Raw genomic sequence first — 13,666 nt, forward strand, 5'->3', positions numbered from 1 at the left:
GGACAGTACTCCAGGGGGCAGTATTGAGGGAGTACTGCATTCTCAAAGGGGTTCTGATAGAATGCTGTGGTGTTCGAGTGGTGGTACCAAGACGAGCCCAATGCTCTCTCTGGTGGATGCAGAAGATCGTACTGCACTGTTTGAATGTCTGTTGAAGAGCTATAGAGTTCACTCTGTGTCTTGGGGCCAATATTTATCCCATAATCAGCAGCAGAAGAGGCAGATTATCTATTTATCACCCTCTGGGGGAGCCTGCTGCATGTAAATTAATTGCCATGTTTTCCTTTACTTAATCCACTTTATTAGCTGTGTTATGTTCTAGAATGTTTTATGGATGCAATAAGATGCAATTGAACTGCAAACTCTGTCTGTTCCTCCTGTGGATGTGTCTGGATCAGGAACACTGGCCACCCATGCTTCCGTCTACACAACATTCTGTGCCAGTGACTCTGTCCAACCGATGGCCGATGCGGAGTGTGGAGACACAGGGATCAGGGCAGCATGGGGTGTGTGAGCGTACGGCTCCGGAGTCTTGGTCGGTGTAATTGCAACGAGCTCTCACCCGCTTTGTGAGCTGCGTGTCCATCATGAAGTTGTGCACGTGCTTCTCAGCTTTGGTGAGTTCTAGTTTCCGTGCGACCACTGCGACCACAAGTGCTGTACAGCCAGCTCCCTTCAAAAGAATCAAAAGCACAATACACAAATATACAAGAACACAGACAGACTCCTCTTCCCATCTCATCAGCACCAGGAAACCATCCAGGATCATCCTGGTATCGCCAGGAACTTCCCTACTGAGGAAAACGTAACCAGAATCACGGTATCCTTAAAAGGAATTGAAATTTCTTTTGATGTACAACCACTTCTGTTGGTATTGGCTTATTATTGCCACGTGTACTGAGATACAGTGAGAATCTTGTCTTGCATTCTATTTATACAAACCTAACCATTACATAGTGTATTGAGACAGAATAAGGTGAAATGATAACATGATGGAATAAAGGTAACTGTTGCTGAGATACATCCTAGGATGTACTGGGACACATCATCAGTGATGTAACCTGGAGTCATCACGTGTTTTGGGTCTTCCAGCATCAGACACTCTCGCCCAGGCGGCCCGGCTTGTGTCCCAGCAGCATTGGTCCACGGGTCACACCTCTTGACCCATAGCCATTCTCAGGCTTGCTCAGCAGCCTCTGTGACGGTCCTGAAGGCTCTTTTCGTTGCGGCCCCCGTAACGCCAAGGAGAGAGTAGGTTCTGCAGAGTCAGCAGCCAGCAAAACCTCTACACCTCGTCTCTAAAGGCTCACATCATGCCCTCCACCCCTGGCTCTAGCGCTGCTCTACCTGCCCTGGTATTTGGCTTTCTTACATTCAAACATTTCCTCAATCCGGTCTTCCCAAGGGACTGTCAGTTCTCCCATGACCACCTGCTTCAAGGTTTCTGACGGAATGACCATGTCGGGCCTCAGGGATGATGAAGTGAAGTCAGTACTTGCCAAGTTCGACTTCCAGTTGCCAGTCAGATGCCACGGCGAGCAAGCCTGCTGGTGATCTGGGCTACGGCTGTGGTGGGTCTCCTGCTTTGACAAAGGCTGTGGGCTTTCTGGGTTGGCATAAAAGATACCAAAAAAACCACAGTGCAGATAAATGATAAGGTGCAACGTCATAATGAGGTAGATTGTGAGGCCAGGAGTCCATCTTATTACAAAGGATAACTTAAGAAGAAAATAGTTAAAGATTTAGTTCTATATTGCACCAGCCCACAGTTCAAAAAAGTTATTTATTCTTCGAAAATAATTGTTTGCTTGAAGAACAGTCAAAAATCAACCAATTTAGTGGTAAAGAATCTGATCATTTTCTGATTGGCTGTAGCTAGGTGTTGTTAGGCAACCAACAGGATACTGTGTGGGTGCAGCAGTCAGGGGCAGCAAGTCCTGGGATGGTGTCCAACTTGCATTGTTGGTTATTCCGACCTTCAGCGAACACGACATTGGTCTTGAGGGAGGGGGGCGGATGGGGCAGGGTCGGTGGAAATTGTGAAAAGTCGATCAAGTACCAACTATAGACTCTGAAATGAATGGTTAACAAACTTGACATATGTAAAATTGAAGATGCCAATTACCAATTAGCCAAGACCAACTTAGTTAAGAAGTAGAATGCTGAACTGAATGCTTTTATTTCTGGTTTTTGGCCTGTGCAGCTTAGTCGAACTTAACTCTCTCTCCCTCTACCCAATGATTCATTAACCCTTTTGCTTGTCCCAAAAGGTAATTTGTTCCCTTTCACTGGTTTCTGGAATGAGAAAAGAATGACCTAAAGCTTCCTGAATTTTGAGCAACACACACAGAACGCTGGATGAACTCAGCAGGCCAGGCAGCATCTATGGAAAAGCGTTATCAGTTGATGTTTTGGGCCGAGACCCTTCAGCAGGACTGCAGTGTCCCCAATTTTAGAAGTATGAGCATGGATCTCAGCGATTACCCACAGCCTCTGTGAACCTGATAGGACAGAATCTGTTTCTACAGGCTAATATCTAGAAGTGAGGAGCAAGGTCTCTGATAAAAGGGTAAGCCACTTTGGACTAAGATGTGGAGAGATTCAGAGGGAGGTAATTTTTTTTTTGCCATTCTGTGCCCCTGGAGGTTGTGGTGCTCATCAAGTGGATTCAAAATTAGAGCCTATAGATGCTTAGACAGGAAAGTAACTGGGGGAAAATTCATTAGCCTGGAACATTAATCTGATCCTTCCCCACCAATATCCTTCAACTCTCCTTTTTCCTCAGCTCCACCTTTGCTCAATATCCATCGCATCTGTGGAACCAAGGGGCATGGGAATTGAGTGGGAAGATGGTCCAAGGAAAGGATCAGCCCTGAATTTATTGAATGGTATTGCAAGCTTGAGGTGTCACATTTCCTATTATTGGTCGCCCTGGAGACCCCGGCTGGTTCCTTTCAACAGCCCCTCACTCACTTGTTCATGTGTGCAGCACTTCGATCCCCGTAGCTCCCAGACACACTGAGAAGTTTGGCTGCACGGGCCATGGACGTCTGATCATGGATCAGGAGCAGTCAATAATTCCCTATTTCATTCCCCAATTTACTGTTTCATCGAAAGTTTAGACCCGACGGGGGTCTCGGCCTGATACATTGACTATTCCATAGATGCTGCCTGACCTGCTGAGTTCCTCCAGCATTTTGTGTATGCATTGCTCTGGATTTCCAGCACCTACAGAATCTCTTGTGCTTATTAATAGATAACAAGTTGATTTTTTTTAATAGATCAAACCTACTAACTTCTTCCTACACCCCCAACCTACCCCATCATTCCCAATTCTACCTGCCCATTAGCCCAAATTCCATTCACTCCTCTTATATCCCCTGAAATCATTGCCCCACCATCTCCACAAATCCCCAACCTCCCTGATCCTTCCCCACCAATATCCCTCAACTCTCCTTTCTCTTCAGCTCCACCTTTGCTCAATATCCATCGCATCTGTGGAATCACGTTGGACTTCACTGCCATTTTATGATAAACTCTTACCATAATGCCTGTCAGGAGACAGACTCCTTTCCCACAGTACGTATGAGGCACCATGTCTCCGTATCCAATCGACAAAAACGTGATTGAAATTAGCCACATTGCTCCCAAAAAGTTGCTGGTGACTTCCTGCTTGTCATGGTATCTGTAGGATTTGGAGAGAAGGAGCATTAGAATCTAGTCCAGTCATATGCCAGAGAAGAAAGGGCACCAGCAACATCCAAGGACACCGCGATGATTTAGTTAACAGAAGGGAGAAGGGCTACCGCACAACACTCTATGGGTGAACAGCGTACCTAGACCAAACAGCTCATGACGCCTACACTGAGGATGTACAGGTCACAATCCAGCTGCTTGCCAAGGCCGGGGAGCCCTAGTGCAGCTCATCAAAATGAATAGCCATGGTACAACACGCCAGGCAGAAAGAGCCCACAGAATCAAAATCAGGTTTATTATCACTGATGTACGTCACTGCGTTTGTCCTTTCGTAGCAGTACATAAAATTACTTCAGGGCAAAAGGACAGCAAAATTGTGAGGTTCGTGGACTATTCAAAAACCTGATTGCCAAGGAGAAGGAGCTGTTCCTAAAACATTGAGTGTGTGTCTTCAGGCTCCTGTACCTGCTCCCTGATGGTAGCAATGAGATGAGGGTGCAGAGGGCTTTTAATGATGGATGCTGCCTTCTTGAGGCATCACCTTTTGAAGATGTCCTCAATGGCGTGGAGGCTAGTGTCCACTATGGAGATAGCTCAGCCTATAACCCTTTACCGCTTTTCTGATCCCATGCAGTGGCGCCTCCGTACCAGATGGTGGTGCCAGCAGTTAGAATGCTCTCAGAGGTGCAAGTGTTGGCACTGGCTTGCGTGCTTGGTGACATACCAAAGCTCCTCAAACTCTTAATGAACTGTAGGCACTGGCATGCCTTCTTTGTGATGTTTGGGTCTAGGATAGCTCTTCAGAGCTGTTGATACCCAGAGATACCCAGCTGCTTATGAGAACTGCTGTGCATGTCCTCCCAATTCTGTCACTCCTGCAGACTCCTCAGCCAGAGCCACTCAATGGGGGTTATGAGCCCCCTGAGCTACACACACAAGGTCCAAACCCCCGTTGCTTTGTAGCCTGCGATCCAGCTCACCAAAGCCCAACAGTCTGCTCTGCACGCTGCTGCTGAATGGCCTGCAATATAATGCACCAACAATAGTACAAAACACCAGAGCAGAAAAGCTCAGCAAGACTGAACAGCCCGCACTGCAGCTCATAAACAACATTGCTACCACACACTCAGGAGAAATAAAACCCCTAGTGCGACACACCAGGGCTGAAGGAAGGGAGAGTGAAATTGGTGCAAATTTGGAATTGACGACGGGGGAGCAGAACACAGCCAGAAAGTAGTTGTTCAACCCCTAACACTTGTTCTTCCATTGAGTTCGAAGTCGACTGGCCTCTACCTGAATTCCAGTCACCTGCCATGATTCCATAAACCTTAAAGCCCTCACACAACAGGCATCAATCAGCCTGCTTTAAATTTCAAACTGATCCCAGTTCCCTGAGGAGTGCCCTCGACATTCCCACTGATCCCAGCTCCCTGAGGAGTGCCCTCGACATTCCCACTGATCCCAGCTCCCTGAGGAGTGCCCTCGACATTCCCACTGATCCCAGTTCCCTGAGGAGTGCCCTCGACATCCCCACTGATCCCAGCTCCCTGAGGAGTGCCCTCCACATCCCCACTGATCCCAGCTCCCTGAGGAGTGCCCTCAACATTCCCACTGATCCCAGCTCCCTGAGGAGTGCCCTCGACATTCCCACTGATCCCAGTTCCCTGAGGAGTGCCCTCCACATCCCCACTGATCCCAGCTCCCTGAGGAGTGCCCTCAACATCCCCACTGATCCCACTCCCTGAGGAGTGCCCTCCACATCCCCACTGATCCCAGCTCCCTGAGGAGAGCCCTCGACAATCCCACTGATCCCAGCTCCCTGAGGAGTGCCCTCCACATCCCCACTGATCCCAGCTCCCTGAGGAGTGCCCTCCACATCCCCACTGATCCCAGCTCCCTGAGGAGTGCCCTCGACATCCCCACTGATCCCAGCTCCCTGAGGAGTGCCCTCCACATCCCCACTGATCCCAGCTCCCTGAGGAGTGCCCTCGACATTCCCACTGATCCCAGTTCCCTGAGGAGTGCCCTCGACATCCCCACTGATCCCAGCTCCCTGAGGAGTGCCCTCAACATCCCCACTGATCCCACTCCCTGAGGAGAGCCCTCGACATTCCCACTGATCCCAGTTCCCTGAGGAGTGCCCTCGACATTCCCACTGATCCCAGCTCCCTGAGGAGAGCCCTCCACATTCCCACTGATCCCAGCTCCCTGAGGAGAGCCCTCGACATTCCCACTGATCCCAGCTCCCTGAGGAGTGCCCTCCACATCCCCACTGATCCCACTCCCTGAGGAGAGCCCTCCACATTCCCACTGATCCCAGCTCCCTGAGGAGTGCCCTCGACAATCCCACTGATCTGTGCGTCAGGAAATGCTTGAATAACCAGGCTTTCACTCACTGCCTGATGAGAAGTACCTGACCCTGAAAGTTACTCTACATCTTCTGTTAATTTTTAAAAATAAAATAACTAGTTTAGATCCTCTTTAAAGTCTTAAATTCATGGCTCAGCGTAGGTAGCACCACCTAATTAAAACTTTTGTCCAGTCCTGTTCTGCTGATTTAACACCTCAGCTCAGGGCAAATACACGTTTGTTCAGTGATGGCCAGAGGAGAGCAGCCCATTCTCCACACCAGTGCTCATGTTCTGCTTGAGCCTTCTAGGGTGAATGCAAGGGGCAGAAGCAGGAGGAGACTATTCAGTCCCACCAGCGGATCCTCTAGCACAGTGACATTTTCCTGAAATGCATTGGTTTCATTGTTATAAATCATTTTTATTTCTTTCAGTGCCCTTTTATATAACAATGACAAGAATTACACCCAGTCTAGTAAGGTTAAAGACAGAGTAGGTATGATGTCCTTTCTCTTTAGATCTGTATCTCTGGAAATAAAAGCCAGAGCTTCCTTTGCCTTGCTGTCTTGTGTTAGATGCTTTAACGATTAGTACATTTGTACTCTGAGATTCCTTTGTTCCTTGCCTGAACTGTGAGCTGTTCGACTTTGGTGTCGTACCATGGCTATTTATCTTTGGTGTGATGAGTGTCTTTTCAACCTTGGTCTCTTCGCTACGGGCTATTCAACCTTGGTGTGCTGCACGGTAGGATTTTACCTTCCACAAAATAAGTGACCCTCCAGTTCTTCCAGTCTCTACGTGCTACCTCACATCCTTCTGCAATGCGTTCCGTTTTGCCAATTATTTTCCCATTCTACGAGTTCAATGTTGCCTGTAATTAGCAGCTACACTCCCTCACTAGATTATCAACACAATCAGTAGAAACTTTTAAATTCTGCATTTGATTCCGCTGATGTAACCTATGATCAGCAATGACTCTGTTCCAATTTCCTCTCCACCCTTTCATGAAGGCATTGTAGTCTTTTCGTAGTTATTTCCTACTCTCTGGCCCATCCACTCCATCTGGACACCAGGGGTCTGCCAGAAAGCCATAAGACACACGTGCACAGAAATATGCACACTCATACAAATGCCCCAACACACACAATCCCAACATACAGCTGCCCTCTAGAAGCATTCGTGTTCATGTCCAGGATGTGGACTTCTCAGCATGGCCTGGATTTATCGCTCTTCCTTATTGATACTGGGTGTCCTGTGTGATGAAGGTGCAAGGTTTTGATATGGCTGAATGGTTTTCTCTGCCTCTTCAGAGACTGAGGTAGTCTGTACTGGAGTCACATACAGACATGGACTAGGTAAGAATGGTAGGTTTCCCTTCTGACAGACTGAACTAGTTAGGCTTTTCATTTCATATTGTTTCTACAGAGAATTAATATTTCTTTTCAGATCATTTTCTTTGAATATGAAGTCTCATATTGCCAGGGAAGGCTTTGATCTCCGATCCTGTAGATTATTAATCTGGTCCTCTTCCTAAATATTCTTGTCTTTCCTTCAGGATTCTACTTAGTCCCACCTGTCTGTCTGAGCCTTTAGACCCCAGTCAGTCTCTGCGACTGAACTCCTGTGAAGCGCCTCACTAAGCCAAGGTTTCAGGGCAACTCCAAGCTATAGTATGCTTTCTGATCAGACATGCTTCGAGTTGAAGGATGGAGGGTTGTGGTACTGCAGGGATTTCACACACTGCACTAAGTTGAGGCAATGATATCAGAAAGACCAGAGACCTGTTCTGAAGTGTGTGGAACACCTTGACTGTGGCACCCTGACCTGGAGACCAGCAGCCAACTTGGCAAGTTCACACTCCTGTCTAGAAGTTCATCATTCAATCTTTCGTCCGTAAGCCTGCCCACAGTAAATTTGGTTGTCCTGAGCACCATCGAGTAGGTCCTGCACATTGGTAGCATTTCCATGTAAGATACCTACTGCACAGTGAGGAACACAGCACATTATAGCAGGCCCTTTGGCCCACAATGCTGTGCCAACCTTTTAACCTACTCTAAGATCAATCTACATTGCCCTCTGTTTTACTATCACTCAGGTGTAATCTAAGAGTTTCTTAAGTGCCCCCAATTAATCTGTCTCTGCCACCACCCCAGGCAGTGTGTTCCACACACCCACCACTCTCCATGTAAAAACTTATCTCTAACATCCCCTTAAACTTTCCTCCCATCACCTCAAAATTATGCCCCCCTCATATTACCCATTTCTGCCCTGGGAAAAACATCCACTCAAACTATGCTTCTTATCATCTTATAAGATAGAGGAGTAAGGCCAGAGAGAAGAAAGGCCTGGGACCTAGGTGGGACGGGGCAGGGTTGGGAAGCACCTGGTTGGAAGGGGGATGATAAAAGTGATGAATGGATTGGAGGACTATCAGGTGATGAGGGTTACTGGGGGTTAGGATTGGTAAACAGAATGGGTAGCGTGGTGAGATGTGAGGTTGTTGGCCGGGGCTGGATTGATCGTTACAAAGTTGGTTGTTAGTTGTCCGAGGGGCAGGGGTGGGCGACCACATTAGAAGGCCAAAGGTGGACATCCAACTGGAAGCTTGGGGGTGTGGAGGAGAGAGAATTTCAGGGGCTGGAGCAACGGCCAAAGGAGAACTGGGTAGATGCTACCTCAAAGGCAATGGAACTGAATGGCCACCCAGCATCTGCCTCTACCAGTGACGTTGGTACTGCTGAAAGCAGGCTTCTGCACTGTGCTGGGATAGTGCAGACCACGTGGGCAAACAAAAATTACTGAAGGATCTTTATTGCAAAAGAGACAGCAGATGCTGGAATCCAGATCAAAAAGCTGGAAGAAGTCAAGCAGAGGTAAGAAGTTGTAAGGTCACGGTTGAAAATACCAGCTTTCACCTCTTGCATCTACAGATGCTGCTACATCAGAGGAGACCTTACAGCATTCTGCTTCTGAGCCTTGCAGGGCTTTGGTTGTGCTGTACATCTACAGGGTATCTAAATCGTGTCAGATGTACAGAGAACGCAGAAAAAATGGTGCAACTACTCACCAAGGGTACTCTGACAGCACCAGTAAACCTTTCATTGCAACCAAGGAGCTGCCAGGTAAGGTGCTGGAAGCAGGAGCAGTTACAACATCTAAGAGGCACTTTGGCAGGTATTGAATGAGCAGGGCATAGAGGGTATGGTACTGGTGGGCAGGGAAGTGGGATTAGTTTAGCTCGGCACGACGATTAGCATAGACATAATGGGCCGAAGAGCCTCTCTCTACGACTAAAATCAAAGGCAGCAGATTCAGGAGGACACCACCACCTATAGGTACCCCTCCAGGTCATACATCTTCCTGACTTGGAAATACATTGCTGATCCTTAATTGTTGCAGGGTCTAAACGGTGGGACTACAGAACCTCCCTGACAACACTGTGGAAGTGGTTTCACCAGAATGGCAGCACCTCATCAACAATTTCTCCAGGACAATTAGGGACCGACACTCTCAGCAATGCCCACGTGAAGGTTGAACTTTTAGTGAGACTGGATGATGGAGAACAAAAAACGAAAGTGGCCCACGATGATCTGATTTCTAGCCATCGATACTTCCATATTGAGCTGGAATCTACACAGAGCTTCAACAAACGAGTGTACCGGCATGCGCAGATCTGACACTGCATAACACAGGTCTGTCACTGTTTTAACACTGGGATCACACTGGTGGGTGCAGGTCTGTCACTGTATGTCAATGCTATGCAGTACTGGTGGGTGCAAGTCTGTCACAATTCCAAACTGCGGTAAGGAACTGGTGGGTGCAGATCTGTCACTGTTTTACACTGGGAACAGAAATGGTGCTTACTGTACCTTAGTGGGTGGTTTCAGGTCTGTCACTGTCAACACTAGTAATAATACGAGTGGGCATGGGTCTGTCCCTGTTTAACACTGGGATACAGTACAGCTAGTCACCGATTTGTCACACTTGTGTGTTGTACTAATGAAGAGAAGTCTGGTTGGTACAGAATTAGAAACACCACTATGTGGTAGAACCACTTGGGGTTCACACAGTGAATACTAGTTTAACTGAAGTAATAAACAGCAGATTGCTGCTCCAGGTGACCTTTTATCAACCCCATTCCTTTTATTCCCTTGAAGTACTGGTTTGATAATCTGACTTCTTGCTATTTTTCTCTAAAAGGGGCTGACTGTTTCCCAGACAACTCAGATTTAGTCTTAGCGGGGTTTTTTTTTGACATGTTTGTTTGGCAGTTAGCCCCTTAAGCTCACAGCCTTGGTGAACATGGATAGCTAACAGAGTTCCTGTCGACTGACTGACCACCTTCAGGTAGGCGTTGAGTGATTCAGCCACATGCTTTTGCTAATTGCAAGTTCAGTGGTGGAGATCCCCTTCAGGAGAATCCAGCCCCTCCATGCTTCCCATCACCGTTAGCAACCAACAGTGAGGAAACTGCCTTGTTTTGATCCAAGAATGGGAAAGCCTACAAAAGCCCATTTCATCACAGAGAAAGCACATCTAGGAGGAGTCCTGCCATAAGAAAGCAGCATCCATCATCAAGGACACCCATCACCATCCAGGCCATGCTCTCCTCTTGCTGCTGCCATCGGGAAGGGAGTACCGGAGTCTTAGATCCCACACCACCAGGTTCAGGAATTGCTTTTACCCTTCAACCATTAGACTCATGAACCATCTCTGCTAACTTCACTCACCTCAACACTAAACTGATTCCACAACCTGTGGACTCACTTTCAAGGACTCCACAACCAATGTTCTCAGTATTATTGATCTATTTTTTATTTATTACTTTTTTTATTTGCTTGGTTTGCCTACTTTTGCACATTGGTTGTTGGTCGGACTTTGTGTGTAGCTTTCAATTGATTCTATTGTTCTATGTTCTATGATGAATGCCTGCAAGGAAATGAATGTCAAGGTAGTATATGACGAAATATACATACTTTGATCATAAATTTAGTTTGAAATTTGTTATTCATCTCTCCCAGTTCAATGTTCCCGAGGCCTAATGAAGTCCCTCATCCTCCTTGGGCTGAATATCAGGTTTCACTATACATTACTCTATTAAAATGATTATCAGTGCCACCAGCAAAGATAGGGCTTATTGGTCATTCCTTGTTGCTTTAGAGAAGGAGGTGAATTGCTTTCCTGAACTACTGTTACCCATTTGACAAAGGTGTTCCTGCAGTGCTGTGGCAGGGTTTTCCAGAATAGTTCCTGTGGCATGGGTTACTTCAATTACCACAACTATGAACTGATTCTATGACCCATGAACTCACTTGCAAGGACTCTTTATAACTCATGTTCTCAGGATTATCTTTTTTATGTGCAGTTTGTCTTCTTTTGCATGTTGTTTGTCAGTCTTTGTCTGTTTATGTGCAGTTTTTGATAAATTCTGGGTTTTTTTTCCTGTAAATAACTGCAAGAAAATGAATCTGAAGGTAGAACATGGTAACATACAGTATCCACTTAGTGGCCACTTCATTAGGGTGCAGCTGTACACCCGCTTGTTAATGCAAATATCTAATCAGCCAACCATGTGGCAGCAGTTCAATGTGTTAAATAGCATGCAGACGTGGTCAAACCAAATATCAGAATGGGGATGAAATGTCATCTAAGTGACTTTGACTGTGGAATGACTGTTGGTGTCAGATGGGGTAGTTTGAGTATCTCAGAAACTGCTAATCTCCTGGGATTTTCACACACAACAGTCTCAAGAAGTTTGATAAACAAAAAAAAATCCAGTGAGCAGCAACTCTGTGGGCAAAAACACCTCGTTAATGAAAGAAGTCAGAGGAGAATGGCCAGACTGGTTCAAGCTGACAAGGAAGTGACAGTACCTCAAATAAACACAAGTTGTTACAGTGGCGTGCAGAAGAGCATCTATAAATACACAACACGTCAGACCTTGAAGTGGATGGGCTACAGCAGAAGACCACAAACGTACACTAAGTGGCCACTTCAGTAGGCACAGAATTTCCCTAATAAAATGCGCACTGACTGCATATGCTTTTATGATAAATTTACTTGGAACTTTGAAGAGAGTCTGCCTTCCTTCCACATCACTATTCTACAGGACCTGGTGGAGGTGTTCCTTTACACTTGATGCCATTTTCCTTCTAAGCAGTTAAAGTTTGAGCAGAGACTGTTGAAGATCATCATTTTAGGTCTCTAAACCAATAATAGAAAAATAGCCTTGATATTAGTAGTAAGAGTAAACAGTAGTATGGATGTGGTTTATAAATAACAACGGGAGATAGAAAGTGCATGCTAAAAGGGCAGTGTTACAATAGTCATGGGGGATTTCAATGTGCAGGTAGATTAGGAAAATCAGGTTGGTGCTGGATTCCAGGAGGGGGAATTTCTAGAGTGCCTACGAGATGGCTTTTTAGAGCAGCTGATGGTTGAGCCAACTAGGGCAGTGGTCCCCAACCACCGGGCCGCGGTCCAGTAACGGGCCACAAAACATGTGCCACCGGGCCACGAGAAAACAATATGCAGTGCAGCTGACTCATATCGCTTCATACCGCCAAATCATATCATCTCCTCGCGGCCCGGTAGCACATGCTTTGCAGCCCACTGGGACCACTGCACTAGGGGATCAGCTATTCTGGGTTGGGTGATGTGCAATGATCTGGAATTGATTAGAGAGCTTAAGGTAAAAGAACCCTTAGGGGAGAGTGATCATAATATGATCAAATTCACTCTAAATTTTGAGAAGGAGAAGCTACAGTCAGATGTATCAATATTACAATGGAGTAAAGGGAATTACAGAGCCATGAGGGAGGAGTTGGCCAGAACTGATTGGAAATGAACACTGGCAGGGATAATGGCAGAGCAGTAATGTCTGGAATTTCTGGAAAGAATTTGGAGGGCACAGGATATTAAAATCCCAAAGAGGAAGAAGTATTCTAAAGCCAAAAACACAAACATGGGTAACAAGAGAAGCCAAAGCCAACACAAAAGCTGAAGAGAAGGCATATAATAGAGTGAATCTTAGTGGAAATTTAGAGGATTGGGCAACATTCAAATACCAACAGAAGTCAACTAACAAGTTATTAGGAAGGTAAAGATGGAATAAAAAAAGTAAGCTAGTCAATAATATTAAAGAGGATACCAAAAGTTTCTTCAGATACAGAAAGTGTAAAAGAAAGGCAAGAGTGGATATTGGGCCTCTGGAAAATAATGCTTGAGAGGTAGTAATGGGAGATAAGGAATGATGGATGAATGAAATAGCAGAAAAACAGAATAAGTATTTTACATCAGTCTTCATGGTGGAAGAGACTAGCAGTATGGTAGAAGTTCCAGGTGTCAGGGGTCATGAAGTGTGTGAAATTACCATTACTAGGGAGAAGGTTCTTGGGAAACTGAAAGGTCTTAAGGTTGATAAGTCACCTGGACCAGATGGTGTACACCCCAGGGTTCTGAAAAAGTTGGCTGAAGTAATCTTTAGAAATGATCTCTCAAGAACCACTAGATTCTGGAATGGTTCTGGAAGACAGGAAAATTGCAAATGTCACTCCATTCTTCAAGAAGGGAGAGAGGCAGAAGAAAGGAAACTATAGGCCAGTTAGTCTGACCTCAGTGAT

At 46.2% G+C, this 13,666-nt stretch overlaps 1 protein-coding gene across 5 annotated transcripts in view; it reads right to left on the minus strand.

The window, feature by feature from the left end:
* kcnn1a (potassium intermediate/small conductance calcium-activated channel, subfamily N, member 1a) overlaps positions 1-13,666 on the minus strand; it is a 112,392-nt gene that overhangs the window by 17,192 nt on the left and 81,534 nt on the right. For 4 of the 5 annotated variants that reach the window (XR_009516073.1, XM_059991391.1, XM_059991389.1 and 1 more), the window contains 2 exons: positions 3,544-3,685; positions 563-676 (listed from right to left, as the gene is read on the minus strand). Coding sequence is in view for 4 of the 5 variants with exons in the window: in XM_059991391.1 (XP_059847374.1) it covers positions 563-676; positions 3,544-3,685 (256 nt within the window). In the remaining variant the exon portion in view is untranslated. The remainder of the gene's footprint in view (positions 1-562; positions 677-3,543; positions 3,686-13,666) is intronic. The other variant, XM_059991390.1, reaches the window with a different exon arrangement.

This window comes from Hypanus sabinus, chromosome 16 (assembly GCF_030144855.1).
Source record: "Hypanus sabinus isolate sHypSab1 chromosome 16, sHypSab1.hap1, whole genome shotgun sequence".
NCBI lineage: Eukaryota > Metazoa > Chordata > Chondrichthyes > Myliobatiformes > Dasyatidae > Hypanus > Hypanus sabinus.